The sequence below is a fragment of the Cnephaeus nilssonii genome, assembly GCF_951640355.1.
Source record: "Cnephaeus nilssonii genome assembly, chromosome: 3".
Taxonomy (NCBI): domain Eukaryota; kingdom Metazoa; phylum Chordata; class Mammalia; order Chiroptera; family Vespertilionidae; genus Cnephaeus; species Cnephaeus nilssonii.
The window spans coordinates 24,663,914-24,691,722 of record NC_137074.1 but is presented as its reverse complement, the minus strand read 5'-3'; the positions used below and the strand labels follow the sequence as shown (position 1 = coordinate 24,691,722).

Genomic DNA, 27,809 nt, shown 5'->3' with positions numbered 1-27,809 from the left:
GGGGGACGTTCAAAGGCATAAAAATGAGCTGCCGGTGCAAATGGGTTTGCTTTCTTTGGTTTCAGACACAAAAAAGCAGTGGGATACCCGTTTGGCCAACTGCCGCCCGCTGCTGCCGACTTTCCCGCCGCAGTCCTGCGCGGCGCCTCGCCGGTGTCTGCGGGTGGATGCGCCCCGGGCATCGGCTTGCCCCGGGCAGGTGAACGCCGGCCTATAGGCTAAAGCCCCAGAGCTTCCACCTTGCGCCCCCGGGTTTTCTGCTCCTCCCCGACCCCTCCAAAGGATGTGCCCCTTTGGCAGTGTCGGGGCTCCCAGCCCGAGGCTGGGGGGAGGGCGCCTCCCTCTCCCTCCTCCCCATCCCCGCCTCGGCTGCGCTCGGGGTTTTACTGCAGTAGCCGGAGGTGACAGGGACGCCTTAGCCTCCCGGGCAGCTCTCCGAAGCCGGCTTCCCCGGCATCCCCAAGGTCCTGCGCCTGCGAGGCCGGTCCCGGGGAGTGCTACCAGCCGCCGAAAACCCAATTTGAAAATGTGGAAGTCGCAGGGCTGCATTCCTCCCGGGACCAGCCCGGGCGCCCCGCGCTGACGGGCAGCCTGTGGGTAGCTGGGACCGTACGGCAAAGGGGGAGGGGAGTGGCGCAGCCTCGTTCGCTCTGCGAGGAGTCGCCGGAGCAGTGCGGTTGGACACAAGTTTGCGTGGGAGTGTTTTCCTTTTGTCAATAATTAATCGGTCTGGCAGAATTGGAGTTTTGGCAATAGTGCAGGCGGCGGGGCCGAACACCCAACTCTGCGGAGCTCTGAGGCGCCCGGGCGCAGGGGGAAGCTCGCAGCGTCTGGAGAGGCGCCAACGCGTTGGTGCTCCACGAAGCCGCAGAGAGGTACACCCACCCCGAGGTAAGCATCTTCTGAGATATCTGCTTGAAACATCATTTTAGTAGGATACAATGTCTGCCTTTAGAGGGAAAAAGCAATACCGAGCTTTAATGCAATTTATCAGTTTATTATTTAACTGCATTAAAAATTTTAAGAATTCAAAGGGTGTTTTTTTTTCCCATTTGCCTTGAACTACGTGAGAAACTCCGATGTTTCCCTCCACAGAAACCAAACTTGATTACTGAAACTTCCCAAGCCAAGAGAAGAGAAAATTACTTTGTAAATGACTTTCATTACTTATCTCTGTGCAGTTCAGTGTGAACTGTTCAGGGAAATATCATGGGGAGGTGCTAGGTTTCATTCTTAATTATTCCTCTTTATCTACTTTCATACTCTTATACAATACTTTTTGCCCATAAGCTATTTCAGACAATAATACACACAAGTGAACTGCCCCAAGAGGGATGAATTTCCAAGAAATACATTCAACATTTTCTCATAATTATTAAGTAGTGTGTGTTTTCTCAAAAGTGCTTAACTGATCATTGATAAGTAACCCAGACTTCTAAACCCAAGAAGAAAGGTATAGTTAACTTTGCCATGGGGTTATGGGAATGGAGAGAGAAGGGTTTTAGACATGGGGAGAGATTCTAATTCAGAGATCTATTTCAACTCAAATGAAATTCACCTGGTTGGCAATTAACATATGAGCTCAGCCCATGATCAAATAAAGAATTTGAAGAATTGTTAAATGTAAGTATTTGCCCTAAAACCACAAATAAATGCATCAGGAAAGTTGGGAATGTTGTTTTTCTAAAAGACTTCGTGGCACGGTAGCTCTTTGAATGAAATAAAAATTAAGAAATACGTGGTCATTTTTGTTTGTGAACTTTTTAGAGTATTGTATAAAACTAATGAGGTATTAGTAACTTGATTTTCACATCAGAATTCATTATAATCCTATGCTTTTTAAAATAGGCATCATTTTGAATGCTGTTTCAGTAGTTCTGATGGCTTTGTACATAGATTACTAGAGCAACAACAAACTTTCATATGAAATGCAGTCACCTTCATTATTCAAACATTTCTATACAACTATTTAATAACAATAAATTAAGAATGGTTTGTCAAACCAAATGCATAGGCAGTCTAGAATTTGACTGGATTTGAAGGTCAACCAGCCCTCAACTTCTATCAGGTTTATTAACCCCCTGTTTGTAAAAACTTTTGTTACAAATACTTTTGTAAAAACTGTCCCTCCTAATTCTATATCTACTATGGCAGCATAAATTATTTTATCATCAAGTATACAAGATGCAAAATCTTCATTAAAAATTATTCAAATGGGACTTGACCTGCAGACTGTTGGAATGAAGAGCTCTGTAAACCCACTCTTTAGCAACACAACAATAACTGGTGAAAATTATAGGCAAACAACAATTTAGTCTCTCGAAATTGTCCTGAGAAAATGCAAAAAAATACAGAAAAATTATTCAACACAAACTACTAAGTTTCAGATATTTGAGCCACATTCTACTTCCCTGCCCCCCCCCCCCCTTTCAGGTGGGTATGATAGTACTCCAGGTAGGTGCAGCCAAGAACACAGGGCTCCTTCTCAACCTCAGTCCCAGTCTAGAGCTATAGCATATTTCTGAGAAAAGCAGGCCACCAGCATCTAATCCCCCCAGCTTTATGCTGTAGAAGCTCTAATCTAGTCAAGATTAGGTGAGAGGTCTGAGGCTATCTTCCTCCAACCATCCCTCATTCTTAAGGCAAAGAAGAAAAACACAACAACGAAAAGACCAAAAATCCATTTAAAATGCGCAAAAGATTTTTATTTTATTTTTTATTTTTAAATATATTTTTATTGATTTCAAAGAGGAAGGGAGAAAAAGATAATGTCTCGTCAATGATGACAGAGAATCATTGATCAGCTGCCTCCTGCACACCCGCGACTGGGGATCAAGCCTGCAACCCGGGCATGTGCCCGGGAATTGAGCCATGACCTCCTGGTTCATAGGTCAATGCTCAACCACTGAGCCACACCTGTCAGGCACGAGATTTTAGACAATTCTCTAGAAATAGAATTTCTTCAAAGAAGATGTCCAGATGTCCAATCAACACATGAAAATGTTCTTGTTACTATCATTACTTTTGGGGAAATAAAGATAAAAATCACAGAATATCACTTCATACCAACCAAATGGCTATAATAAAAAAGCATATAACAATTGTTAGAGAGGAGATAGAGAAATTGGAGCCATCATATATGGCTGGTAGGAATATGAAATGTTTAATTGTCTGGTAGTTCTGGAAAGGTTGAATATAGAGGTACCATATAACAGAGCCATTTCCCTCTTAGATATATACATCTAAGAGAATTGAAAACCTATGTCCATGTAAGAACTTGTACACAAATGTTTACAGCAGCATTATTCATAATAGTCAACAAGTGAAAACACCCAAGTGTTGACTGATGAATGGATAGATAAAATGTAATATGGAATGGAACAATGGAGTATTATTCAGCAGTACAAAGGAATGTACATTGAAAAGATTATGCTAAGTGAAAGAAGACCACATATTGTGTGATATCCACAATAGGCAATCCCACAAAGACAGAAAGCAAATTCATGTTTGCCTATGGCTGGAACGGATGGTGGAATTGGGAAGCGTGGGGAGTGACTGCTAAAAAATGCAAGGTGTCTCTTTGGAGTGATGAAAATGCTCTAAAATGGACTGGTGATGGTTGCATAACTGAGTATACTAAAAACCATTGAACTGTGTATGTTAAATGTGTGAATTGTATGGTATATGAATTATATCTCAGTACAGTTTTTATAAATTATCCAAGATATTAAAAACAACAGATGGTTTAGAACTTGAAGTTCATGAATCCCCATTTACCACCAGACCAATATTTTACATGAGGCTTTTTCCCAAGGGCCACATTGAAATATATGAAATAATAAAATGTGGCACAGGTGTTACACAGCTATGTGATTTGCCTATGTTTACACACCTGCCAAAGCTTTCTTCTGTTTAGAAACAAATCAAATGTCATTCATGTAGTCCTATAGAGAATTTGCTTGCAATGCCCTATCTTTTTGGACCTACCCACTCAGATTAATCCAGGTCCAGCGAGGCCAGTTGTTCCTCCTGCTCCTAGATAAGTCTACTGGTAGTGCTTTATCAGTTCTGCAGGACACACTGAATGGGAGAGGGAGGTTACCTGACCCTCAGAATATACTAGATTGGCCCCGGAAGTAGGAGTCTTGGGGAAAAGGAAGAGCTGTAGCAGCCACTATGGTCCTCAGAGTAAGCTGCCATGTCATTGCTGGGAAGCATGTCCTGTGATTATGATGATGTCAAGTACAAGAGAAACTCTCACATAATTACTACACTCCTCTTTTCATCTTTTATGTTTTGAGTCCCCGTAAACTGCCTGATCCTGTACCAAGAATTTTGAAATTGGGTGATAATGCTTTGTCCAGAAATGGGAATATAAAATTAGTGATCAAGTTTCATGGGGGGCGTCAGCAGCACCTGAACTTGTTATGAGTACATGGAGCCAAACCACACCCTTTGTTTTAGGGATTCATGTAAGTCTACCTGCATCAGAAACCTCCAGATTTTCCATTCCCGCTAGCACAGGCTTATCTTTCCACGGCTATGTTTAGAAGCGCATACCATGCTGATGAAAATGGATTGTGTGGTTTTTGACCATCAACTGCTTTGTAATTGCCCAACTGTTGTCTATAAATTAAATACATGTAAAAAAAACTTGATCATAGTTATTATTTATTAATATTGCTTTGATCAAGATTAATAATTCATGTATTCAACAGATATTTATTGTGCATCTACCCAGTACCAGGACAATTCTAGGCCCTGCATGAATAAACAAAATAAGCAAAATTCCTGTCCTTGAGGGAGCTTACATTTCACAGGGGGTGTCGGACATTTAAATAATAATAAGTGAGGTATATAGCACATGAGAAGGAGATAAGGCTCTGGAGAAAAATTAAGCAGGGAAGGAGGTACAATGTTAAACTGTGGCATCAGGCTAGCAAGGGGAATTTCGTAATTAAATAATACAAAGCACGGCTGGTTGGCTCAATTGGTTGAACATGCTAGTAATCCCATGCACCTAGAGGTGGCAGGTTCAATTCCAGGTCAGGGGCACATGCCCAGGTTGTGGGCTCAATCCCCAGTAGGGGGGTGTACAGGAGGCAGGTGATGAATGTTTCTCATTGATACTCCTATCTCTCTCTCCCTCTCCCTTCCTCTCTCTGAAATCAGTAAAAACATGTTTTTAAAAATAATGTAAAGATCATGTACAAACCTGGCCACTGTGACTCTGGGATAGGCCACAAGGATTACCAACTCCAAGTGAACTTCTCCCCTTAGGAGCTTGGGCTTGCCCTTCCCCTCAGCATGATTTTGCTACCTTGGTTTTACTGCTCTTTCCCTAAAGGAAATATTACATTAGCCACAACACAGTCCAAGCTGACACGAGGAAGACATAAATGTAATACCTGCTCTGCAACGAAGAACTACAACCTAAATAAAACACCACCTTGTGATAACTTTCAGTCTCCTGTTGGCCTTTCTCTTCCCCTCTGCCCCGGAGTCTTTCGGTCTGCCAGAGGATTGGGTGGTAAATAACTGAGAACCACTTATTAACACCATTTGAAAAGTGAAAAGGTAGGGAGGAGGTTGAGGGGAAGAAAAATTCCCAAGCCATCCTGGAGAGGTGAAGAGAGAATAAATCTTTCCTAACTGCAGAATAGAGCATGGAATCCCGCGGGGGAGCTGGAAAAAAGAGGGGCAAAAAGCAACCAGCGTCTCCCCTCTCCCAGACTGTCCCAGAATCTCTAGTCAGAGCACCTGTTTTAAAAGATACGTGAGGCCCTCGCTGGTTTGGCTCAGTGGCTAGAGTGTCAGCCCTAGGACTGAAGGGTCCTGGGTTTGATTCCCATCAAGGGCACGTACCTCAGTTGCAGGCTCAATCCGTGTGGGAGACAGCCAATAGATAAGTCTTTCTCACATTGATGTTTCTCTCTGTCTCTCCCCCTCCACTCTCTCTAAAAATCAATGAAAAAATGTTCTCCGATGAGGATTAACAAAAATAAAAAAAGATACTTGAGGATACACTGTTCTAGTAGAATATATTGGGTGTGGTAGCTTTCCCAGAATAGAGCTTTTAGAAAATGGCTTAAAAGGGAGCACCGACTTGATTTTTTAAGTCAAAAGGAGCATTTATTTCAGGCTTAGACAAGAAGCATTTGAGAATGTCTAGAGTCATTAAAAATAAGTTAGAAGACTCCCTGGAATAGTGGAGTTTTTATGGAGCATTAGAATTTTCATTTATTCAGCACATTTTAATTGAGCAGCCACTGTGTTCCAGGCCCTGGGGGGACGACACAGAGGAGGACCTTGCCTCAAAGACCTTTCTTTCTAGAGGTTACATCATTTGCCTTTGGCTGCACAATAGATGAAGCACACCGTGTTGAGGACAGAACTCTCGGACCTGCCTGCCTTGACACCCGCTTCCAGACGGGGTTAGAGCCTCCTGTGCCCCGCACTGCACTTCCCAGGCATGACAAGTACTTAGCACACGGTGCGCAGACGCTTCATAGCTGTCCCTCCTCCTCTCTGGAAAGTGGCCCAAGAAAAGTGACCATGTCAGTCTTGTTCATGGCTTATGTTCCTAGCACATGCTTGCTGACTATTTTATTGAATGGATGGATGGATGGATGGATGGGTGGGTGAGTGAGTGATTTGCCGGGTTATGATCAGAGCTCTTTGCATAGAGAGGCAGTGTAGCCGAGTACTTAAGAGTGTGTGCTCTACATTAGCTGGGTCAGTTTTTCAATTTCTCAATGCCTCAGTTTCCTCGTGTGTAAAATGAGTATAGAAATAGTGCCTTCATTATGGTGTTGTTAAGGGAACTGCATACGGTAATACATATTAAGTGGTTAGCAAAGTTCTGTTACTCAATAAATATCTGCTATTATTACCAATGTGGAATGACAAGTCTCCTGGATGGCAGTTTGCTATTCAACTATTGCATCCCTGCCCTTTCAGTTCTATTATAAGATCAAAGGATGTCAATGAGGAATTTGAAGCTACAGTTATCACTTTGAGTTCAAGATCTTGGAAAAGACTAAAAAGAAAACTTGGAAATGAACATAAGTAGGATATTGAACAATAAAATTTTAAAAAACTCAAGAGGCATGTCTAGAGCAACATTTCTCAGGCAATACAATGGCTCTCCAGCTCTCACAAACACACCCTCCAGAGATATCGGAGTACCAGTTCATCTCTGTTCTGGAACACACTTGGTATGCTTCATAGAATGTCATCCTATATAATAAAAGCCTAATATGCTGTGTCTGGTCATCTGGTCAGCCGTTTCACCAATCAAAGCATAATATGCTAATGATATGTTAAGGCCGCTCAGCTGCTTGCTATGACGTGCACTGACCACCAGAGGGTAGACACTCAATGCAGGAGCTGCCCCCTGGTGGTCAGTGCACTCCCACAGGGGGAGCGCCGCTCAGCCAGAAGCTGGGCTCACAACTGGCGAGCGCAGCGGCAGTGGCGGGAGCCTCTACTGCCTCTACAGTAGCACTAAGGATGTCCGACTGACATCCCCTGAAAGCTCCAGGACTGCCAGAGGGTGCAGGCCAGGCTAAGGGGACCCCCCCCCCAAGTGCACTAATTTCATGTACCGGGCCTCTAATGCCCAATAAGCATCAGTAAAAGTTCACTGATGCAGAAGAAAGAAAAGTGGGGCAAAAAAATTCATTTGCAGTAGAATCTTATCTAAACCTAAGAGTGTTATATTATCTTTGTTTCTTTCAAAAATCCAATAATCCTCTTTTTCTGTAAGACCTTGAGTCAGAGTTATCATACTACTTCCTCATATGCAGTTACCTACTACCTTCTAAAGGCTTCCTTCTATTTCTATTAGAGGAAAATCATTTGGCCTCTTCCCCAACCATGAGGGAAGTATCATGTTTTATATCTTCTAGTCATCCATTATAAAGTAATTTTTAAGTAAATTATCTTATTGTCATCTCATTGATAGAAAAAATAGGCATAGAAAGAATATGTAACTGACCCTAATACTTCACTTACCAACTCTCTTTATTCCTTGAGGCCTCAGATACTTTATCTACTCCACAGGGACAGCTTGGTCCTTACATTTTTAATAGGATGTTTCATTGCCTAAAACTTTAAACAAAGAAAAATCAATCACATTGGCCTAGTTCTAGTTTTGATGGGCAGGAAAATCAGTTTATAATATAGGACAAAAATGTTATTCCACGGGTTTCCTCCATTTAGCAGGAAACAAACACTTATGTGAACACAAAACAGGTGATATGGTACCCCATGACCTTGGGGTGAATTCTTTCTTCCAGACCAATGGGACTCACCATATTATCCTTATATCAAACGTCTCTAAAGGTTCAATAGAGTCGCCTGAAAGGAATCTCTTAGAAGGAGAGGAAACAAAGTGCAGGTAGTGAGGAATAGAGTGAAGAAATAAAATGGAGTCTCTATGGTTAAGCTGCTGAATTGTTAAAATCAAGTAGGCTGAGCCTTGAAAAATGATTCTATTCTTGCTTTAACTAGCCTGGGAACTTAAACCTTTGAACCTTCCAGTTGTGCCTAGAATATACATGTATAAATCCTATAAGATAACCTTCTAACAGCCCTGAGGGACGTAGGGAAAAAAATGTTGAGTTGACCAGACCACCTGGCCCCCAGCCTCCAGACCACCTGGCATCTATCATCCAGACTGGCACCCAACCAGACACCTGACTTGGCTGTTAACTGTCCTGGACCAATACACGGGCCAATAATGCAAGATTATTCTCAAGGATGTGACTTTTACAATAAGAACTCTTAACTTTTCTTTTTCTTCAGAACAGTTCTAGGTTTTACCTAGCTGTGTCTCCAGTTTGCAAACTCTAAGACCCTGGAATAAATCTTTATCATTTTTTCTATTAAAGCTTCCTGACTCATTTATGCTCGATTGATATTAGAAAAACAAGAGGAACACAATAATAATGTGATAAAAGCAACCCTCAGAAGATGTCGTCCATTATCTGTATAAACAGTTTCCCTAATGGAATTCTCACTACTTCAACCAAGCAACCTCTTCCCCTTGAGGTAGCTCATATTGATTAAAGGTTTTCCTAAGAATCATCTCTGAAAACAATAAAACTATTCCAAACCTTCCCCTGACAGCTATAATACCACTTAAAACGTCTTCGATCTGTCAAGACCTCCATGACATGCTCCTCCCCCTAACCTCTTCTCAACATTTCCTGTTGGAACTCTTCCAGACACTCTCCATCTAGCTTCCTAGGGTGTCTGGAGTGACGGTTTTTAACAGCTGGAAGAAGGATGCTCATCAAAGCCAAGAGCGGCAGCCCTCTTTTCTCAGCCGTGGCACAGTACTTCTATAAATACATACCTAAGAATATTGGTACCAGGGTCTGAATGTGTACCCCTAAAATTCATGTTGAATTCTAACTCCCAAAGGTGATGGGAAGTGCTTAGGTCACGAGGAGGGAGCCTTCATAAATAGGATTAGTGTTCCAATGAAAGACGCTCCAGAGCCCAGCAGGTGTGACTCAGATGGTTAAGTGTCTTATTGACCGATTTGATTTGATTCCCAGTTCGGGCACATGCCTGGGTTGCAGGCTCAATCCTCAGTAGGGGGCATGCAGGAGGCAGCCGATGGATGTTTCTCTCTCTCTCCCTTCCTCTCTCTGAAATCAATTAAAAAAAAAACACCTGAGAGAGAGAGAGAGAGAGAGAGAGAGAGAGAGAGAGAGAGAGAGAGGCTCCAGAGACATCCCTTGCCCCTTCCACCGTGTGAGGACCCAGCAAGAAGGTGCTGGCTATAAACCAGGAAGAGGCCTTCACCAGAAGGCAACCGTGCCGGCAACTTGAGCCAGTCTCCAGAAATGTGAAAAATTCCTGTTGTTTAGAAGCTACCCAATCTGTAGAATTTTTGCTATAACAACCCAAATGGACTAAGACAATTGGATCACTTATTTACTTATTTGCCAACCATATCACAGCACTATTGGCTCATAATGAGCTTGAAGTCAAGTAAAATTTCTTAGTCTTTTTTACCTAAACTGCTCACAGGCCACATTTCCCCCCATACTACCCTTGGGCAATTGACTTTGTGAACTAAAGAACAAGACCTTATATTTCCCCCAAGTTTTACCCTCGGTCATCCTCTTATCTGCTCCGTCTTTTAATTCCACCCCATAACTTGGGTTCACCTGCAAATTTGAGCACCCATACTTTCTATGACTTAATTCAGGTGGACACAAATGCTACAATGGTCAGAACAAAATACATAGCCAAGTGGCTCACCACTACAGACCCACTCACCGTCTTTGTGATGCTTTACCAATTATAAAACACTTTTTAAAATTATTTCATTTAATTCTTACAACGCTCCTATGAATAAGATACTATCATCATTCTACATGTGAGGACAGAGATTCAGAAAAGACTACCTGAATTGCCTGATGTGATGCACCTAATAAACAACAAAATAAGAAACAAGCCTTGCCCGGCTGGAGTGGCTCAAATGGTTGAGCATCGTCCTGTGCACAGAAAGGTTGCTGGTTCAATTCCTAGTCAGGGCACATACCTGGGTTTTGGGTTCAATCCCCAGCCAGGGCATGTATGGAAGGCAAGGGATCGATGTTCCTCTCTCATGTTGATGTGTTTCTTTCTCTCTCTCTCTCTCTCTCTCTCTCTCTCTCTCTCTCTCTCTCTCTCTCTCTCTCTCCATTCCTTTTTCTAAGCATGTCCTCAGGTGAGGATAAAAGAAAAAAAAAGAAACATTAGGGTTTCTGTTTCCAGTGTTTTCTCAAAGACATATTTTTAAATACAATGATTAAGTAAATATGCAATCTCTGTTTCCTTCCTCCCCACCCAAGGGTATCAACAGAGACTAATTAAAATCAAGAAACATTTTCCAGAAACCCAGTAGGTAAAACAGACTAAAAGCAAGCTGCTTTGATAGAAGCAAGGTAGGGGACACTTAGCCTCATCTCTCTGTCCCACCTGGGACATCCCCTCAAACTTGCCCTAGATGGTAATGTGACACCTTATACTTCTTAGGAAGTCACTAGCCAAGTGCATGTCCTCAAACTGTAACCTTTTCTAAAAGTAATTTTTAAAATAAGGCTAGGTTGTCATCCCTTATTTTTATAATACATTCTAAAATTTTGTGGGAGAAAACCCATCTAAGAGTTTTAATAATCTTTTACAAGGAACAGAAATGTTTTAAAATTTGAAGGCATCTTGGGTTTATTCAAATGTTTATTTTACAGATGAAGAAACAGCAGCCCTGGGAGGAGAAGTAACCCAGAATTATTCCGTGGAGGAGCAAGAACAAGAATCCAAGCCTGGACCCTCCTAGGCAGGTAAATTCTTCTGATCATACCATGGAGTCTCGCTTTTAGAAATCTGACCCTTTGATTACAGAACAACATTTAACAAGATGAAGTTTCTGGTTCCCACTTAAGTAGCTAACAAATACGTATTATATACTCATTATTATAATGGTATTTAAGATGACACAAAGGAGTAAAATGTGGCAACTAGTTTTAGTAGTCAGGCCTTGAAACCCTGGTTCTTAGTTTACAGGCATTACACGGGCTCCTTTGAACTATACGCAGAAAGCCTTTATGCAAAATTTGCAAACATTCCAAGGAGTTCATACATGTGCCCCATGCCACCCCCAACTTTTGGCCTCCAGGTTAAGAACCTCTGGCCAATTCCAGGACAAGTGCCAGTGTCGGGCTTGCATAGCACCAGCTGCTATCTTGTTTCTGGGTCTGTTGGTTAGAGGCTGCTTCTGTTTCGGCATCCTTCATCTTTTATTTAAATGGAGCAGCATCTTATTTTGGAAGAGCTTTGATGCAAGAGAGGAGTAATGTTTTAATAAGTTATTAGTTAGCCAGATGGGGCAAACTAATAGAGAAATATAATAAGATGAAAACATTTTCTTTCAAAACTGTTAACAATAAAAGTGGGGATGGTCGGTGTTCATAATAGGAATTTATTTTCTTTGTTTATTTTTATAAAAGAAAGAAAATGAAATAGAATTTTTAAAAAGCCTAAATTACCACTAGCTGCATACTCACTTTTATTAAGCCAATAGCCAATGGGAAAAAAAAAAAGAGTAGGGGGTGTGGAAAAAAATAGATGTATCTTCTGAATGATTGTTTCTTAATCCTTCCCTTTTGCTAGAAAAGACTTATGGTTCTGAAATGGTTCACAACAATTTCTTCATTTAAAATAGTTTGCCCAGCGGGCATGGCTCAATGGTTGAGCATCGACTTATGAACCAGGATGTCATGGTTCAATTCCTGGTCAGGGCACATGCCCAGGTTGGGGGCTTGATCCCCAGTTTGGGGCATGCAGGAGGCAGCTGATCAATGATTCTCTCTCATAATTGATGTTTCTATCTCTCCACCTCCCTTCCTCTCTGAAATCAATAAAAATAAAATAAATAACCAGAAAAAATAGTCTGGGCAGCTCTGATATTACTTTAAAGTTATTGATAATAAGGCTTGATTTTTACTAATTCAAAAAGTATCTGATGGACACTCAGCATTTGGACAGCACTGCTACAGGAGGCAGTATGGTGTGATGGACCATTTTGGAGCGAGAGAGTCCAGGACTGAATTCCAGTATTACTTCCTCCTTAGCTTTGACAATAAATGAGGTACAAAAACTTAATGAGCCCCAGTTTCCTAATCTTTGAAATGAAGTTATATATATTTTATCTCCTTTATGACAGTTATGAATAAACATTTTGAAGAGTAATCTCTCTAAAAAAAGACTTGTAATTTAGTAACTGATAAAGTTGATATGTTGTGCCTTAGAAATGATCTCATTCTCTTTTATTCTTTGCCTGGTATTAATAGCTTTAGCAATAGTGCATTAGCATAATGTGTAGTAATCATAACAGTTAACATTCATTTAGCCCTTCCTATCTATTATCCTAAATACTTTACACTTTGTAATCTTCCTGGAAACCATATGAAGTTCTATTATCATTCCTATTTTCCAGTCGAGGAAATTGAGTCCAAGCTGTTGATTAGCTTAGCCAGGGTCAAACCCAGACAGAATCCAGAGCCAGAGCTTGTTAACGACTCTCCAAGTTGCCTTTTGCCAGGATTCTCACCCAGCTCCCTGAGTGTTCACCATGGGGCGCATTAAGTAAAGGGGCTCAAATATATGGTGACAGGTGGAAACTGAACTTTTGCCTGTGAACATGCAATAGAGTGTGCAGATATCAAATTATAATGTTGTATTCCTGAATTTATATAATTTATTAACCAATGTTACCTCAATAAGTATAATTAATTTTAAAAATGGGGATCATTTAAGTTAAGCACCTCGCCAGTGGCTGCCACAGTGGTACTTAATAAATGCTGTTTCTGTTCCCTGAAGACTTTTACATGATAAGATTCATGTATCTTTTGGGGGGGGGGGCACCATTCAACCTACAAATAACATCTTTATCCAAATATCATTTAGAAATATATTTTTATTGATTTCAGGGAGGGAGAGAGAGACATAAACATCAATGATGAGAGAGAATTATTGATTGGCTGCCTCCTGCACACCCCTTACTGGGGATGGAGCCCACAGCCCAGGCATATGCCCTGACCGGGAATTGAACCGTGACCTTCTGATTCATAAGTCTATGCTCAGCCACTGAGCCATACCGGCTGGGCTTAATCCAAATATCTTTATGTCTTAGGATATTCCCTCTGGTATTGACAAACAAACCCATTCATTCAAAGAGGGAAAAGAACATTTCATCTCACCCAGTTTAGGCCTGTAGTTTTATCGGTTACAACATTTGTTGCTTGAAATATTTCTCCTAATATGCCCAGTTGTCATGAGCCTTCTCCATGTTTACTTGAGAATGAACAAAGTTTTCAGGAAACAATCCATTGTTACCCATTTAAAAGAACAAGTTGGAGTTCAGCACTCCTCCCCTTTTCACTACAAGCATACCCATCGCCATCCACTTAGAAGGCAAAAGAGAAGGAAACCAACAGTAAATATTGTGTCCTCACTGTTCTTCTCAGGAGAATGAAAAATCCACTTGGCTAAATTGTCAGCAAACTTTTTTCTTTTAGTACAGTTTATCATTTATTTATGTAGCTCACGTCTAAGTACAAGATTACCAAGGGTAATTAGAGTACGTAATGTAATTGCCTAAAAGCAAGTTTTGACATAACTCTATAAACTCCTGCCTTTCCCTTCTCTTCTCCTCCTGCCCCCACTCCATCCCCATGACTTCAGTAACTAGCTGACCTGGAATGCTAACCAACCCAGTAGGGAAATACCACTTGATCTGGGGGTTTTCAGAGAGAACATGTCAACAATGCAGACTCTTAGAGAAAGCCTAGCTCTCCACTCATTCTCCTAAAAACCGTAATAACTGAGATGCAGAAGTAGGTCAGCTGAGGGCTGTGAACAAGTAACAGGCTACATTACAATTGTCACAAAAATCACACCTATGGAAGATCAGTGTTGCTAGTCACCAAAATAAGAACACCACTGAACTCATCACTAGAAGCTTTCCAGATTGTAGAACAAGAAATAAAGAATATGCCAGAAGAGCCCTAGCCAATTTGTTCAGTGGATAGAGCATCAGCCCATGGGCTGAAGGGTCTTGCGTTCGATTCCAGTCAAGTGCATGTATTCGGTTGCAGGCTCCATCCCAGCTCTGGTGGGGGCACATGCAAGAGGCAACCAATGGATGCGTCCTTCTCACATCAATGTTTCTCTCTCGGTGTCTCTCCCCCTCCCATCCACTCTCTCAAAAATATCAAAAATAAATAAATATATGCCATAAGAATGAGGAGGAAAAGGAAGATGAACAACAGAAAAACAAAAGGTTTTAGGAGTAAATGTATTCAATGTTACCAAAAAAAATGACAAAGAACAGAAAATTATATAAGAAAATTCTATTGGAAGAGTTTTGGTTGACCAACTGCCTATGCAACCAGATTTCCTTTGATAGAACTCTGGGAACAGGGCTCAGCGGGTATGCTTTTGACAAGTCGGTGCTGCAGTAAGTCCCCTTCCTGGCCTGTTTGTTCTATGAACAAAAGTCTGCTTCTGAAGACAATCAAATATAACTGATAGATAGAGATGACATAAAAGCTTAATTTTTCATGGTCTGACGTCTAGCTCTTATGAAAATCAAGTCCTTAGAACCACACAGTAAGCAAGTAGTTCCTTTCCCAAATCCTGGGTTTGATGGCCAAAAGCTGGTGATGAAAGAGAAAGGCAGAACTGCTATGATATGCATGGAACACAGTCCTCAGGAAAGGGGTTTGTCATGACAGAAAAGTAGTTTCAGCTGAACAATTTGGCCACTTTTCCCACTCTTACTCCCTTTTAAGTGCAGTGAATATTGGGGTCTTATGAGCCCCTGCTAGGGTCTTTCCGCATTAAGGGTTCAGGAATCTGGAGAAGGGGCTGTGCATAAATGGATAAACTAGACATGAAATATAAATTTGGGAGGCATGGAGGAGCCAGGGGAGGCTCCATTTTCTAGTGAAGTGGGCTCTCCCAATGTCCGGACCCCCAGCTTTTTATTCCCACATTTTTCCCTTTAGCAAAGCAGATATACATATCAAAGGTAAGGTTTGGTAAACAATAAAGGACCATCAGGTTAGGGCCGTGGTCAGCAAACTGCGGCTCGCGAGCCACAGGTTAGGGCCGTTAGGCTCTTTGGCCCCTTGAGTGTGGCTCTTCCACAAAATACCACGGCCTGGGCGAGTCTATTTTGAAGAAGTGGCGTTAGAAGAAGTTTAAGTTTAAAAAATTGGCTCTCAAAAGAAATTTCAATCGATGTACTGTTGATATTTGGCTCTGTTGACTAAGGAGTTTGCTGACCACTGGGTTAGGGGAATTGCCTTCGGCTGTTCCAGCAGCAAGTAACAATATGCAGATTTTCAGCCCTGCTGAGAGTCCATTCAACCTTTTGAGGACTTCTCGAATTTATTATGACCTGCTGGACTTAGCCTCCAGCAGCCCTTATTTCACATTCTTATAAAAAACAGATAAGCACATCATAGAATTTATCACTTCCACAAGTACTGTAGGAAATTAAGCTGCTGAAAGTTCATTGATGCCAAGAACAAAACTAAACAGGTCAACCCTCCTCTCAGAAGGTTTTTTGGTACTTGGGCAGCTCCCAATTTTCACAAAAAGGGAACCCCAATTGGTAACTCACAATTATTATTTGGAGATCTTTGGGGTTTTTTACTCAGTTTTGGATGGTACATCTATAAAATTTTGCCAGACCAGTAACACCCCATTACAAATTAAGAATCTCAATGAATTTTTAAAAATAATTATTCAGACTATTTCTAAGTATATTTTTCAATTTCAGTCCTTCATCATTTTTAGAGTTATTCATTGATATTTAATTTTTTAATCCTAATAAAATACATATAAAATAACAGTTTATTATTCTTACCCGTTTTGAAATGTGCAGTTCAGGAGTGTTAAATATATTCACATTGTTGTGCAACCACAATGTTTTCATCTTGCAAAACTGAAACTCCATTCCTATTAAACAGCAACTCCCAATCCTGTTTCCTCCAGCCTCTGGTAAGCACCATCCCACTTCATCTAGAGTTCGACTACTCTAGATGTCTCATGTAAGTGAAGTCATACATTATTTATCTGCTTTGTGACTGACTGACTTCACTTAGCATAATGTCCTCAAGGTTCTTCCATGTCGTAACATGTGTCAGGATTTCCTTACTTTTTAAGGATGAATACTATTTCGTTGTAGGCATCTACTCCGCTTTGCTCATCCATCCATCTGCTGATGGGTGCTTGGATTGCTTCCACTTTTTGGCTACTGTGAATAATGCTGGCTTAACATGTGTGTACATTTAATGACTTTTTAAAAATGATTTGTAATGACTTTAAGGCCTTGGTTAGTGCTGCAGCTCGGTTTACTTTTCCCTTCTAAAAACAGCGTGGTAGTCCTTGGGAAAATACCTTCTGAAGGAAAAAGCCACCCAGAAGCTATACTCTTTCCTCTTTCCTTATTGGATAACAGGGTTTCTTTTTCTTTTTTCAACAGGTATAAAGCGATTCATTCGAAGAAATGACATTATAGTTAAACACTTGGCCCAGAAGCCCTACTTTCCCCTCCAATATTGGCAGAAATAAACAGGGGTAACTGCCCTGTTTCTATCTGAGTAAATGAAAAGTCACTAGGAACAGGACAAGATATATCACCCCCGCCCCCATTACAAAGTTCTCTTCCTATTTATAACATCTACTCAACACTAATGTACTCGATCTTCTTTTTGATAGCCACACAACACTGAGATTGATCTAATCTAAATTTAATAGTTATTAAATTACTATGAAATATCTGTTAAAGTCAAATTCTAAAATTTCTTCCCAGATAACAGAAGTCCTTTATTCATAAATACCTCTGGAGTCTGAAAAAAAAACCAAAAACAAATAATAAGCATAGCTTTGAATACACAATTACTCAACACATGCCATGTTACCCAATGGCCTCAAATGATAGTTGGACTAGAAATACATGTTTCCTATTGTTCCGCTTTTGTTAGTGTTAATAAAAATGAGAGGCAGCTAGGAGTTCAGATACAAAAACACTCTGCTCTTGTATATAACTCAAACCAAAACTATCCCAACAACTTGGACAAATGGTTGGTGAGACTTTTTCTTTTTAGCACATTATTTCAGTAACTCTCTTCTATGTAAAAGATTATAAAACTTAAGAATAACTTAGTTGCCTGAAAGCAATAATATGCTTTGACTTACAACTGATAGTTTTTTCCTCGCTGAGGAGTCTATAGAATTGTCCAAATATTTCATGAATGGGTAAAGAAAGTTCCTTAACTGCCCTATGGCTGTTTGATTTTCTTCTCTGGCTTTGCTTCATTGCAACTCTTAATGGTTTTCTTAGCTTCCGCTACGATTTGGGCTCTGAATCCATCACTTCTGGTCTGACTTCTAATATTCAACCTGGTATCAACGTGAGGAATTGCTTACCTAAGAATGGCTGGAGAGTCCTCTACAGTGGAAAGAAAATTCCCAGGAAAATGTTAAGCAAGGATGGAACTTTCTACGGGGCACAGAAAATATTGTAGTCACCCACAGAAAACTTAGAGCAAGATTATCTGGAAACTGTGAAACCAATGAACTAACATTGGGCCTGACTCTTACATAGATCTGAGGTTTTGCCATTAACCACAGGAACTGAGTCGCCCTAAAAGAGCAGCTTGTGATTAGTTCCCCAGGACAGGAACCATCACGTAAGATTGCACAGTACACAGCCCACACGGTGGTATTTGGAGGCCCTGACCAAAACGTATTTGAAAATTTGTTCAGAGATTGCACTGCCTTTTAAGTAGTGGTTTGTGGTAATGCAGTGGCTTTTTTGTTTGTTTTTTACTGCACAGGCACTTCAATTAGCAAGCATAATTAAGGGCCAAGGGTTTTTTCCCTATAAAATATACAAAGCACTCCATTTTTTAAAAGTGACCGTTATAGAATATGCCACAAGGACTTTTTGACTTTATAATTTAGTAAAGTGTTGCAAATAAAGTTGTACCAATTCACAAGGAACAACAATAAACACTACTATCACTATTACCATTACTTCTGAAGAGTGCAAAACCTTTCCCTACACTCCTTACCACATCAGCAAGACAGACTTATCTTTATTTTACACAGGAAAGCCGTGACAGAGAGATTTGGAACTTTCCCAAAGACACAGAGTAAAGTGAATGAATCATTGAATGAATGAAGAGAAATAGAGAAAAAAGAAAAAAGAGAAGTGAAAAGTAAGGGAGCCCTAACCGGTTTGGCTCAGTGGATATAGCATCAGCCTGCAGACTGAAGGGTCCCAGGTTTGATTCCGGTCAAGGGCATGTACCTTGGTTGCAAGCATATCCCCAGTGGGGAGTGTGCAGGAGGCAGCTGATTGATGTTTCTCTCTCATCGATGTTTCTAACTATCCCTCTCCTTTCCTCTCTGTAAAAAATCAATAAATATATATTTTTTTAAAAAAAAGAAAGAAAAGGAAAGAAAAGTAAGGGAAAGAAAAGGAAGGAAAAGAAAAAGCCGCAATAGAATTTGTGTCTCCAGATATTCCCATCCTGGGATTTTTTTTTCCCATTAGAACCACTTTTCTACCTACCAATCTTAAATTATTACTCACATAGAGTAAGCATTTGTAAAAGCCATTTTAATGGAATTTAACGTCACTTGACAATTGTTTTTCCCCCACAGAGTTCATGAACTGAGCCACACCAGCCAGGGTAGGGTGTTTTTTTAATGAACAAAGAGAATAACAAAATACAGTAGAAACTAATCAAATGAACAGAATAAAAAAGAAAGTATCAGCATACACCTATTTTGAGATGTTTGTTTTACACTCCTGAACTGTACATTTCAAAATGGGTAAGAATAATAAATTACTATTTTATGTATGTTACCACAATTAAACTATTTTGAGTTATTTGTTTTAGTTATATAGTTATGTGTATATATGTAGCCTGCATCACAATGTAAAATGTACTTTTCCTCTTTATTGTGTTAAAAAATGTTTGAATGCCAATCCTTTATGGAAGGGTATTATTTAATTCTGTTAAGAATTTTTAGAAAAAGTCTTCCAGAAGTTCGGGACAAGACAAGCAAAGTTCACTGGAGTTTGAAGTAGGATAACTCTGGACCTTTCAAACGTTTCCTTTGTTTTTTGTTTTTGTTTTTTTGTTTGTTTGTTTTTTGTTTGTTTTTGCCTTTAAAAATAATTAGTAGATTTTATTAAGAACAGTTTTACCCCTAGCTGGTTTAGCTCAGTGGACAGAGTGTCAGCCTGTGTACTGAAGAGTTCCAGGTTTGATTCTGGTAAAGGGCACATGCCTGAGTTGCGGGCTTGATCCCCAGTAGGGGGCGTGCAGGAAATGGCTGATCAATGATTATCATCACTGATGTTTCTATCTCTCTCTCCCTCTCCCTTCCTCTCTGAAATCAATAAAAATATATTTTTAAAAAAGAACAGTTTTATATTTACAGAAAAAAATTGAAGAAATAATACAGAGAGTTCCCAGATACACTCCATCCAGTTCCCTAGTAACAGCTTACATTAATATAACACTATCATTAACTAAAGCCTATACTTAACTCAGATTTCCTTAATTTTCACCTACTATCATTTTTCAGTTCCAGGATTCCATTCAGGATAACACAATACATTTAGTTGTGTTTCCTTAGGCTCCTTTGGGCCACGACAGTTTTTCACAATTGGCTTGTTTCTGATGACCTAGCGAGTTTTACGGAGCACTGGTTAGGTATTTTATAGGATGCTCCTCTATTGGAATTTTTCTCATGATTAGACTGAGGTGTTGGGTTACTGGGAGGAGATTAACAAAGCTAAAGTACCATTTCACGGCATGATATCATGGGTACGCACTATCAACAGGATTTATCACTGTAGATGTGGGCATTGATCAGCTGGCTGAGGTAGTGCTCAGTAGTCTTCCCCACCATAATTTTACTCTTTTTTAACCCCCTTTCCACACTGTAGTCTTTGGAAGCAAATCACTCTGCTCCTTTTCAAAAGAACTAATTTAATTAAAGAAAGTTTGAGCTTCAGTAAGTCATGTTGAGTTCTTTCCAAAGAATGCTACTTCTGAGTACACCATCCCTTTTTAGATACATCTTTTTCTGCAAGAGGAGGACACTTTTTTTTCACTTCTCAGATTTTCAGGTTCCAAGTATGAAGCACAAAAAAAGCTGAGTGATTGATGTGGAATTCCAAAATAAGTTGGAAAGCAGTTAACCCAAATCAATTGTAGGTCTTTTTCTTTTTCTTTTTTCTTTTTTTCTTTTTTGTCCTTTTTTTGTTAATCCATACCTGAGGATATTTTTCTATTGATTTTTAGGGAGAGTGGAAGAGAGAGCGAAAGACAGAAACATTGATGTGAAACACATCAATTGGTTGCCTCCTGCACGGGCCCCGACCAGGGCCTGGGCCAGGGAGGAGCCTGCAACCAAGGGAGGTGTCCTTGACCGGAATCGAACCCAGGACCCTTTGGTCTGCAGGCTAAGAGTCTATCCACTAAGCCAAACTGGCTAGGGTAATTGACTTTTCTCTCCAACTCCAGATTCTGACATTTTAGAAGTAAATTTAACCCCAAATATGTTGGGGTTTTGTTTTGTTTTTAACATTCCTTTATAGCTAGTATTTAGAAAGGTAAATCTCTTACTGAAAAAAAAAATTTTTTTCAATAATTAGGAGTACTTTCTTTTGGTGGAAGAGAGCTGTAGTATCAAGTCTTCTGAAATATTCCCCAGGTAAATGCCACCCTACCCAAACACCTGCTACTCATCTTTCATTGAGGTTGCCTAACTTTCTACCACTCCTGTTCCCATGGACAAAAACAACAACAAAGAACGTCCTGAGCAAGCCCAGACTCTGTTTTTGTTACTTCCCCGCATGTTCTCCCTACAGTGCTCTCGTTTCGTGACTCACACGTGGGCCCATGTGAACACGTGTTGTTTTTATTGCTCTATTTATTTTAACATTCTCCTCCATTCAGGCCAGAACAAAGCCCTCCCCCTGAGTAATGTGGATCATAAGTCCAGGTCTTCTCCCTCTCATTTTGGGAAAGGGGAGGAAATTTTACTTCCTTCCCCACTGCACACAAATCTAGGGAGAGGAAAATGTCATTGCTTGTTGCTAAAAGAGCAGTGACATTCAGCAATAAAAGACAGACTCTTACTCCCCAATCAGGTATGAACTAACTTCTTAGTGGACTTCAAGTCCTTGCTATTTCCCACTGTCTTAGTGTCCCCACCCAGTCACAGGGTTCCCTTTAGGATTCAGTCTCTCCCTCTGGCTCCCCAAACTCATAATCCTCCTCCCTCTCCTTCCCCTCCATCTGGCAAAACTCTTGCTTTGGGTCTCTTATCCATGCAAAGATGAACATTACTGACAAGAACCTTAGCTTTGCCATTTCCCAGTAATATTTGCAATAAACAAGCCTCCAGATGTTCCTTCAGCTTGGAGGAGAATCTGAATTCTGTGGTTTCAGGGAAGTCATGGGTAAGGGAAGAGTAGCGTCTGGGGAAACAGAGAGGGTGGGGCTGAGGTCTTCCAGATATCCTACACACCTGATTCCACTGTCCTTGCTCAACTTTGAGTCTTTGAAAGACTATGGCTCTCTTGCATCGATGTTTCTCTCTCTCCTCTCTTTCCCTCCTCTCCTTCCCTTCCACTCTCTCTAAAATTAATGAAAAAAAAATATCCTCCAGTGAGGATTAACAAACAAAACAAAACATGCAATACCTGACTATATTTAGTCAGGGGCACTGACCTCCTTTCCCTTAGATTGTCAAATGAAAAACTGACAACAGCCAGTACAACAATAACTGTCCAGTGTGAATGAATCAAAATTATTCCTTTTTTTTTCCAAATTGTCAAAAAAAAAAATTTTTGGTGTGCCGCAGAATTTTAGTAACTAGTTTATGTGTGTGCCATGAGATGGAAAAAGGTTGAAAATCGCTGACTTATAAATGTAGAACCTAAATATAGTGCATATTCTAACAATAGATTATAGCAGATGGTTTACCAATAATAACCAACTTCTTCTCACCTTTTCATAATAAGAAACAATAAATGCACAATCTTTAAAATTGCTTTTCATCAACAAGAGGGAAAAGAATCAAAGAAAGGGGAAAATCAATGCTTTTTTTTTTTTTTTTTTTTACTGACTCTAGATTTTATGAGAGTGAAGTGAGATGTGACCATATAAAGCACTTTTCATATGTTAGAGCTGGCTACTGAAAAGGTTGGAAAACAATACAAGGAACTGTAGAAACTGGCAAGGAAAAAATATTGTTAATCTCAATTCTTTAAATTGCTAGCAGGATGTGCCCAAGGTCTTACAAGGCATCCACCTTCGGTGTAATGAATGTTTCTATGGCTCGGGCGTCTGGGCACGACTTAGCTGAGTGCCTCTGTCTCGGGGTCTCTCACAGGCCTGCAGCCAAGGTGTCCATCAGGGATGTGCAAGCAAGAAATTTAGTTTTAGAGGGGAAAGCAATGGCCAGGCAATTAATTTGTGCATTTTTAAAAGCTAAACTGTATAGAGAAAAAGCAAATAGTATTTGTAAATGAGTGATTTATCTCATTTATGAAATTGAAACGATCATTAGGACTATTTTAAATGGATTTTCAGTACGTGGTTGATTCTAAATAAATAACACCCATAAGAGAGCAGAGGCATTGATTTTCCTGAGACGATTGTTATTCAAAATCATTTCAACTTGGCTTTAGGGTACAGGGAAGGCAGCACGTCCTCATCCTCAGTGGTCGGCAAACTCATTAGTCAACAGAGCCAAATAGCAACAGTACAATGATTGAAATTTCTTTTGAGAGCCAAATTTTTTAAACTTAAACTTCTTCTAATGCCACTTCTTCAAAATAGACTCGCCCAGGCCGTGGTATTTTGTGAAAGAGCCACACTCAAGGGGCCAAAGAGCCGCATGTGGCTCACGAGCCGCAGTTTGCCGACCACTGCACTAGACCCTATAGTGTTTGGCCTCACCCTAACCATTCCCTCTTCTTCCTTTTTCTCATACTCCCGGCCTCCCTCACTAGATCTCTGTGCTCCATTACCTGCCCCCCTGGACCACCTACCAAGCTCCTTCCCACCTCTAACCTTTGCATAAGCACTAGCTGAACCCTCTATCTTGGCCGGTCTCCCCACCTGACTACCCATTGTTCTGTTAGACACAATCATCCCTTGGATCTTATCTCAAACATCTCTTCCTCAGATATATGCTCACACTGGGTCAGGTTTCCCATAGCCTCTTATGCTCTGCTCTTTTCAATAATGTAATTGATAATCATAGATTTGTATATATTATTTAATTGCTACCTGTCTCCCCATCTGGACCATGTTCCCTAAGCAGAGGGTCTCTCCCTGTCTGAGCACATTCTCCCACCTTCAGCCAGCACAGCCTGGAACTTGACACCTGAAGAATGTACTCTCATGTACTGATCAGCTACCTGGCACCACCCCAGACTCTATCTAGATAATGAAGAGGAAGCAAGTATGGGTCGCCATGAATAAGACTTTTTAAAAATTAGGTTGAGTTTGACATATACAGTTGTCTAGTGAGATAGCCTAAAAGCTCAAACAGTGATAACCTATAATTTTCTGTGGAAAATCCCAGTTGCTTATATAATTTCGCTCACTGAAATGATCACTCCTTCTGTCGTTCATTTCCTTCCAGACCTAACAGCATGGCTCATTGCTCTTCCTCTGCAACCAGAGCTAGGAATTTAAAAAAAAAAAAAAAAAAGCGTTGGCAGTAACTTCTCGCTGAGGTCCACCTACCAGGACAAGGCCTTTACGTCTACTTAGTTCTCACTCTGGCTTTGAGGAAAGATGGGAGGCTGACTTTTCTTTTCATAGGAAAGTAAAACAACATCAGTTGTTTTATCTGCTCATTTGAATTATCCTGACCATTATTACAGAGAATTACGACCTGGTAACACAAAGACTTGCCATTTTTAAGTGTTTTGTGGAAATTATTCTTATCAGAAAGTGTTACTTATCAAAGCCAAGCGACTGAAAGTCAACAGCAGTGAACCGTATGCTATTTAAGCTGGGACTCTGAGTGACCCATATTTTTTTTAAGTTGGTGACTTGACATTCATTCCTTCACTCATCCACTCAGCAAGTATTGACTGGTTACCATCTCTGTGCCAGGCACTAGGATCATGAGGGTCTCCCCAAAGTCTGAGACATTGGAGCAAAAACACCTTGCCTGACTCAAAGGAGAATCAGAGAAAAAGGAGACAGCTGCAGGTCAGAAGATATAAATGATCTTCAAAGAAAGTTAGCTGTGATTTGAATGGTAAACGTTGTCAAAGTGGACTCAGATGAGGTGGCACCATTAATCTCAGGAGGAAGCAAAACAGGCACAAAACAGGTCAGCTTGTTCCCCAAAGACACTGCAATGTCTACGAAAGTCTGCAAAACCTTCCCAAGAATCGTTTTCTTTCTAGAAGACTTACATGTGATTATAGCTGTCCTATATGAGAGGGGGGAAAAAAACACAACAACAACCACCACCACAAATGACCACTCAAGGTACACTTTGTGCTTCCCATTTGTTTCAGAGGTCCCCAAGACCACCCACGTGCTCAGGGACTCGCTAGAATGACTAACAGGACTCAACCTACATTGTGTCCACAGCTATGGTTTATAGCATTGAAAGGATATGCAACAGGATTGGCAAGGAAAGAGAGACACTGGTGAAGTCTGAAGAAATCCAGTTACAGGCTGCCTATGCTCTCCCTCCCATGAGTAGACACGGAGTATGCTCCCCTCTCTACCCGCAAAAAGCAATACATGTGCAATGTTTCTGCCCAGGGCAGTCCATCAGAGACTCCACACCAAGGTTTTTATTGGAACTGGTTGTGTGGCCATCCTCTGCCTGGCAACGAGCAAAATGTCAGGCTCCCAGAATAAAGCAGGTGTTCACCATTAATTACAGAGTTTGCATAATCTAGGCATAGTGAATCATCTTTATCCATTAGAGAAGGGAGAGGACATTCCAAAACCCAGGATCCCAGGTGCCAGCCAAAAGCCAAACTTGCACCAGGCCCTTCTAGAGACAGCAGCCTCAGAGTCGCTGTGTTAACTCTTCTGCACACAATTCTTTACATCGTCTTTCAGAGCATCTTGTAGAGAACAGAAAATTCATGTTTATCTCTCTCTGTATACATGGCTAAAGTAAGTGTGGTTAGCTTCAATTTGTAGATTGTTATCGCTAGAGTTATTACTAGGAATTATCATTTTTGGATGAGTATTACATTAATAACATTGTTGCTGTCTAGTGTTAATGATTATATTATTATATTATAATATTATTAATTTCTATGATACATTGTGTATCTCCATATAATATCCATATTAACCCATTCCATGATCATGAACATGTTAAAATCATGACAACCTCAGCAGATTCTGTGTCTGGCTCCTTATCGTAGTTTTCTTCTAATCTGTTGCCTTCTTTAACAGGACAGGCTTTCTGCAGCTTGAAGGAGCCAACCATGGATTTCAGGCGTGTGAAGGACTATTTCTCCTGGCTCTACTACCAATACCAAATCATCAGCTGCTGTGCTGTCTTGGAGCCCTGGGAGCAATCCATGTTCAATACCATCTTGCTAACCATTGTTGCTATGGTGGTGTATACTGCCTATGTTTTCATCCCAATCCACATCCGCCTGGCTTGGGAATTTTTCTCCAAAATGTGTGGCTACCACAGTACACTTTCGAATTGATCTTGGTTGCATTTTGTGAATTCGCAGTGCACATGTGTATGTCGCTTACAACTCCTTGTTTTAGGTGATTACCGTGTCTTCTTTCCCTTTCTGATCTAAAAAGCTCTCACTTCTCTATGCACTCTTAGGTCCTGCCTGAAATTTGAGATAGATGCCTCTTTAGGTTCTTTTGTACATGTTACATTGTGCATCAGACCAAGATAATACAATGACCTTACCTCACGTACCATATTTTCTCAATTTAAATCTATGACTTTAGTGTGTGCGTTTTTAATCAGAAAATTTCATATAAAATTTTTTCTGGAAAGTAGGCTCATGAGACCTATCAGAATCGTGTTTAAAATATTTGCTCCCTTGATACCTATTCTATACTAAAGGATATATTTTTAAAAATGTGTTCATAGGCTACTGTCAAAAGTATCAGATCCTTGTTTACAATATAAAGATGTGAAAAAATTATATGGGCCCCCTAAAGTATTGGTTTTTTTACTCAACTACTGATACCTAAAATCCTTTTACTTCAAGTGCAAAAGAATAGGCTGGAGGCAAATACCTGCTTTCAGACATGGTTCCTGAATCGTTTCAAATGCCTCTAAAAGTTGGGCTTTTATAACAATTTAAAATCAACAATGTTGATTTTAGATAACCCAGTAAGTATTACAATACAAAATATTTTTTACATATAAGAAACAAAATATAATCAGAGTAAATTCAGACATTGTGACTGTGATGTTGTCTTGCCTTCCATGATGCTGGAGGCGGGGGGGCGGGGGGGGGGGGAGAGAGAAAAGAAATTGCTTTTTTTCTGTGCTTTCACTCAGTGGAGTGGGGAGCATGTATTGGGCTACAGGAAGAAAAGCTAATAAATAGGCTGGAAGTAATATTCCACCAGCAGGAACTCGACAGCTCCAGTTAAACACTCCTTTGCAGAGCAAAATCAAGATTTATTAAATTTCCTTCAAAGTGTTCATTTTAAAAACAATTGCTGCCCTAGCTGGTTTGGCTCAGTGGGTAGAACATCAGCCTGGGGACTGAAGGGTCCCAGGTTCAATTCTGGTCAAGGGCACATGCCCGGGGTTGCGAGCTCGATCCCCAGTAGGGGGTGTGCAGGAGGCAGCCATTCAATGATTGTTTGCCTCTCTCATCTTTGATATTTCTATCTCTCTCTCCCTCTCCATTCCTCTCTGAAATCAATAAAAATATATATATTTATTTAAGAAAATAAAAACAATTGCACATTTTAATTATACTGCTGAATCAGATGTGAATGCCAAAGATCAAGCATTGCAATTTTTCTTTCCTCTCAATAAATATCAATATTAGTGATACTGGAGGGTAAAAGTATAAATAGTTTTTAGACAATATTTGCACCCTTGTTTGTGTTATGGAGAAAAAAATTTCCAAAAAGAGCTAGAAAGATGTTTGGCATGCCAAATTAACTTGCATGTTTGTTTTTAAAAACACACACAAGCACATGGTTTGAAAATAAACCAGA

The 27,809-nt window shown here is 40.4% G+C and overlaps 1 protein-coding gene across 2 annotated transcripts; it reads left to right on the top strand.

Moving 5' to 3' along the window:
• The first annotated feature begins 386 nt into the window (after positions 1 to 386).
• Positions 387 to 27,809, top strand: SPTSSB (serine palmitoyltransferase small subunit B). Of its 2 annotated transcripts, XM_079763778.1 has the most exons (4): positions 387 to 891; positions 11,250 to 11,342; positions 19,243 to 19,271; positions 26,052 to 27,809. In XM_079763778.1, the coding sequence occupies exon 4, from the start codon at positions 26,084 to 26,086 to the stop codon at positions 26,312 to 26,314; it is 231 nt and encodes a 76-aa protein (XP_079619904.1). In that variant the 5' UTR covers positions 387 to 891; positions 11,250 to 11,342; positions 19,243 to 19,271; positions 26,052 to 26,083; the 3' UTR covers positions 26,315 to 27,809. The 2 variants fall into 2 exon arrangements, with proteins under 2 accessions (XP_079619904.1, XP_079619903.1); XM_079763777.1 differs by lacking the exon at positions 19,243 to 19,271.

What these genes read in the sequence shown, in the direction of transcription:
- SPTSSB (XM_079763777.1), top strand. Translation starts at nt 26,084, where the DNA reads ATGGATTTCAGGCGTGTGAAGGACTATTTCTCCTGGCTCTACTACCAA.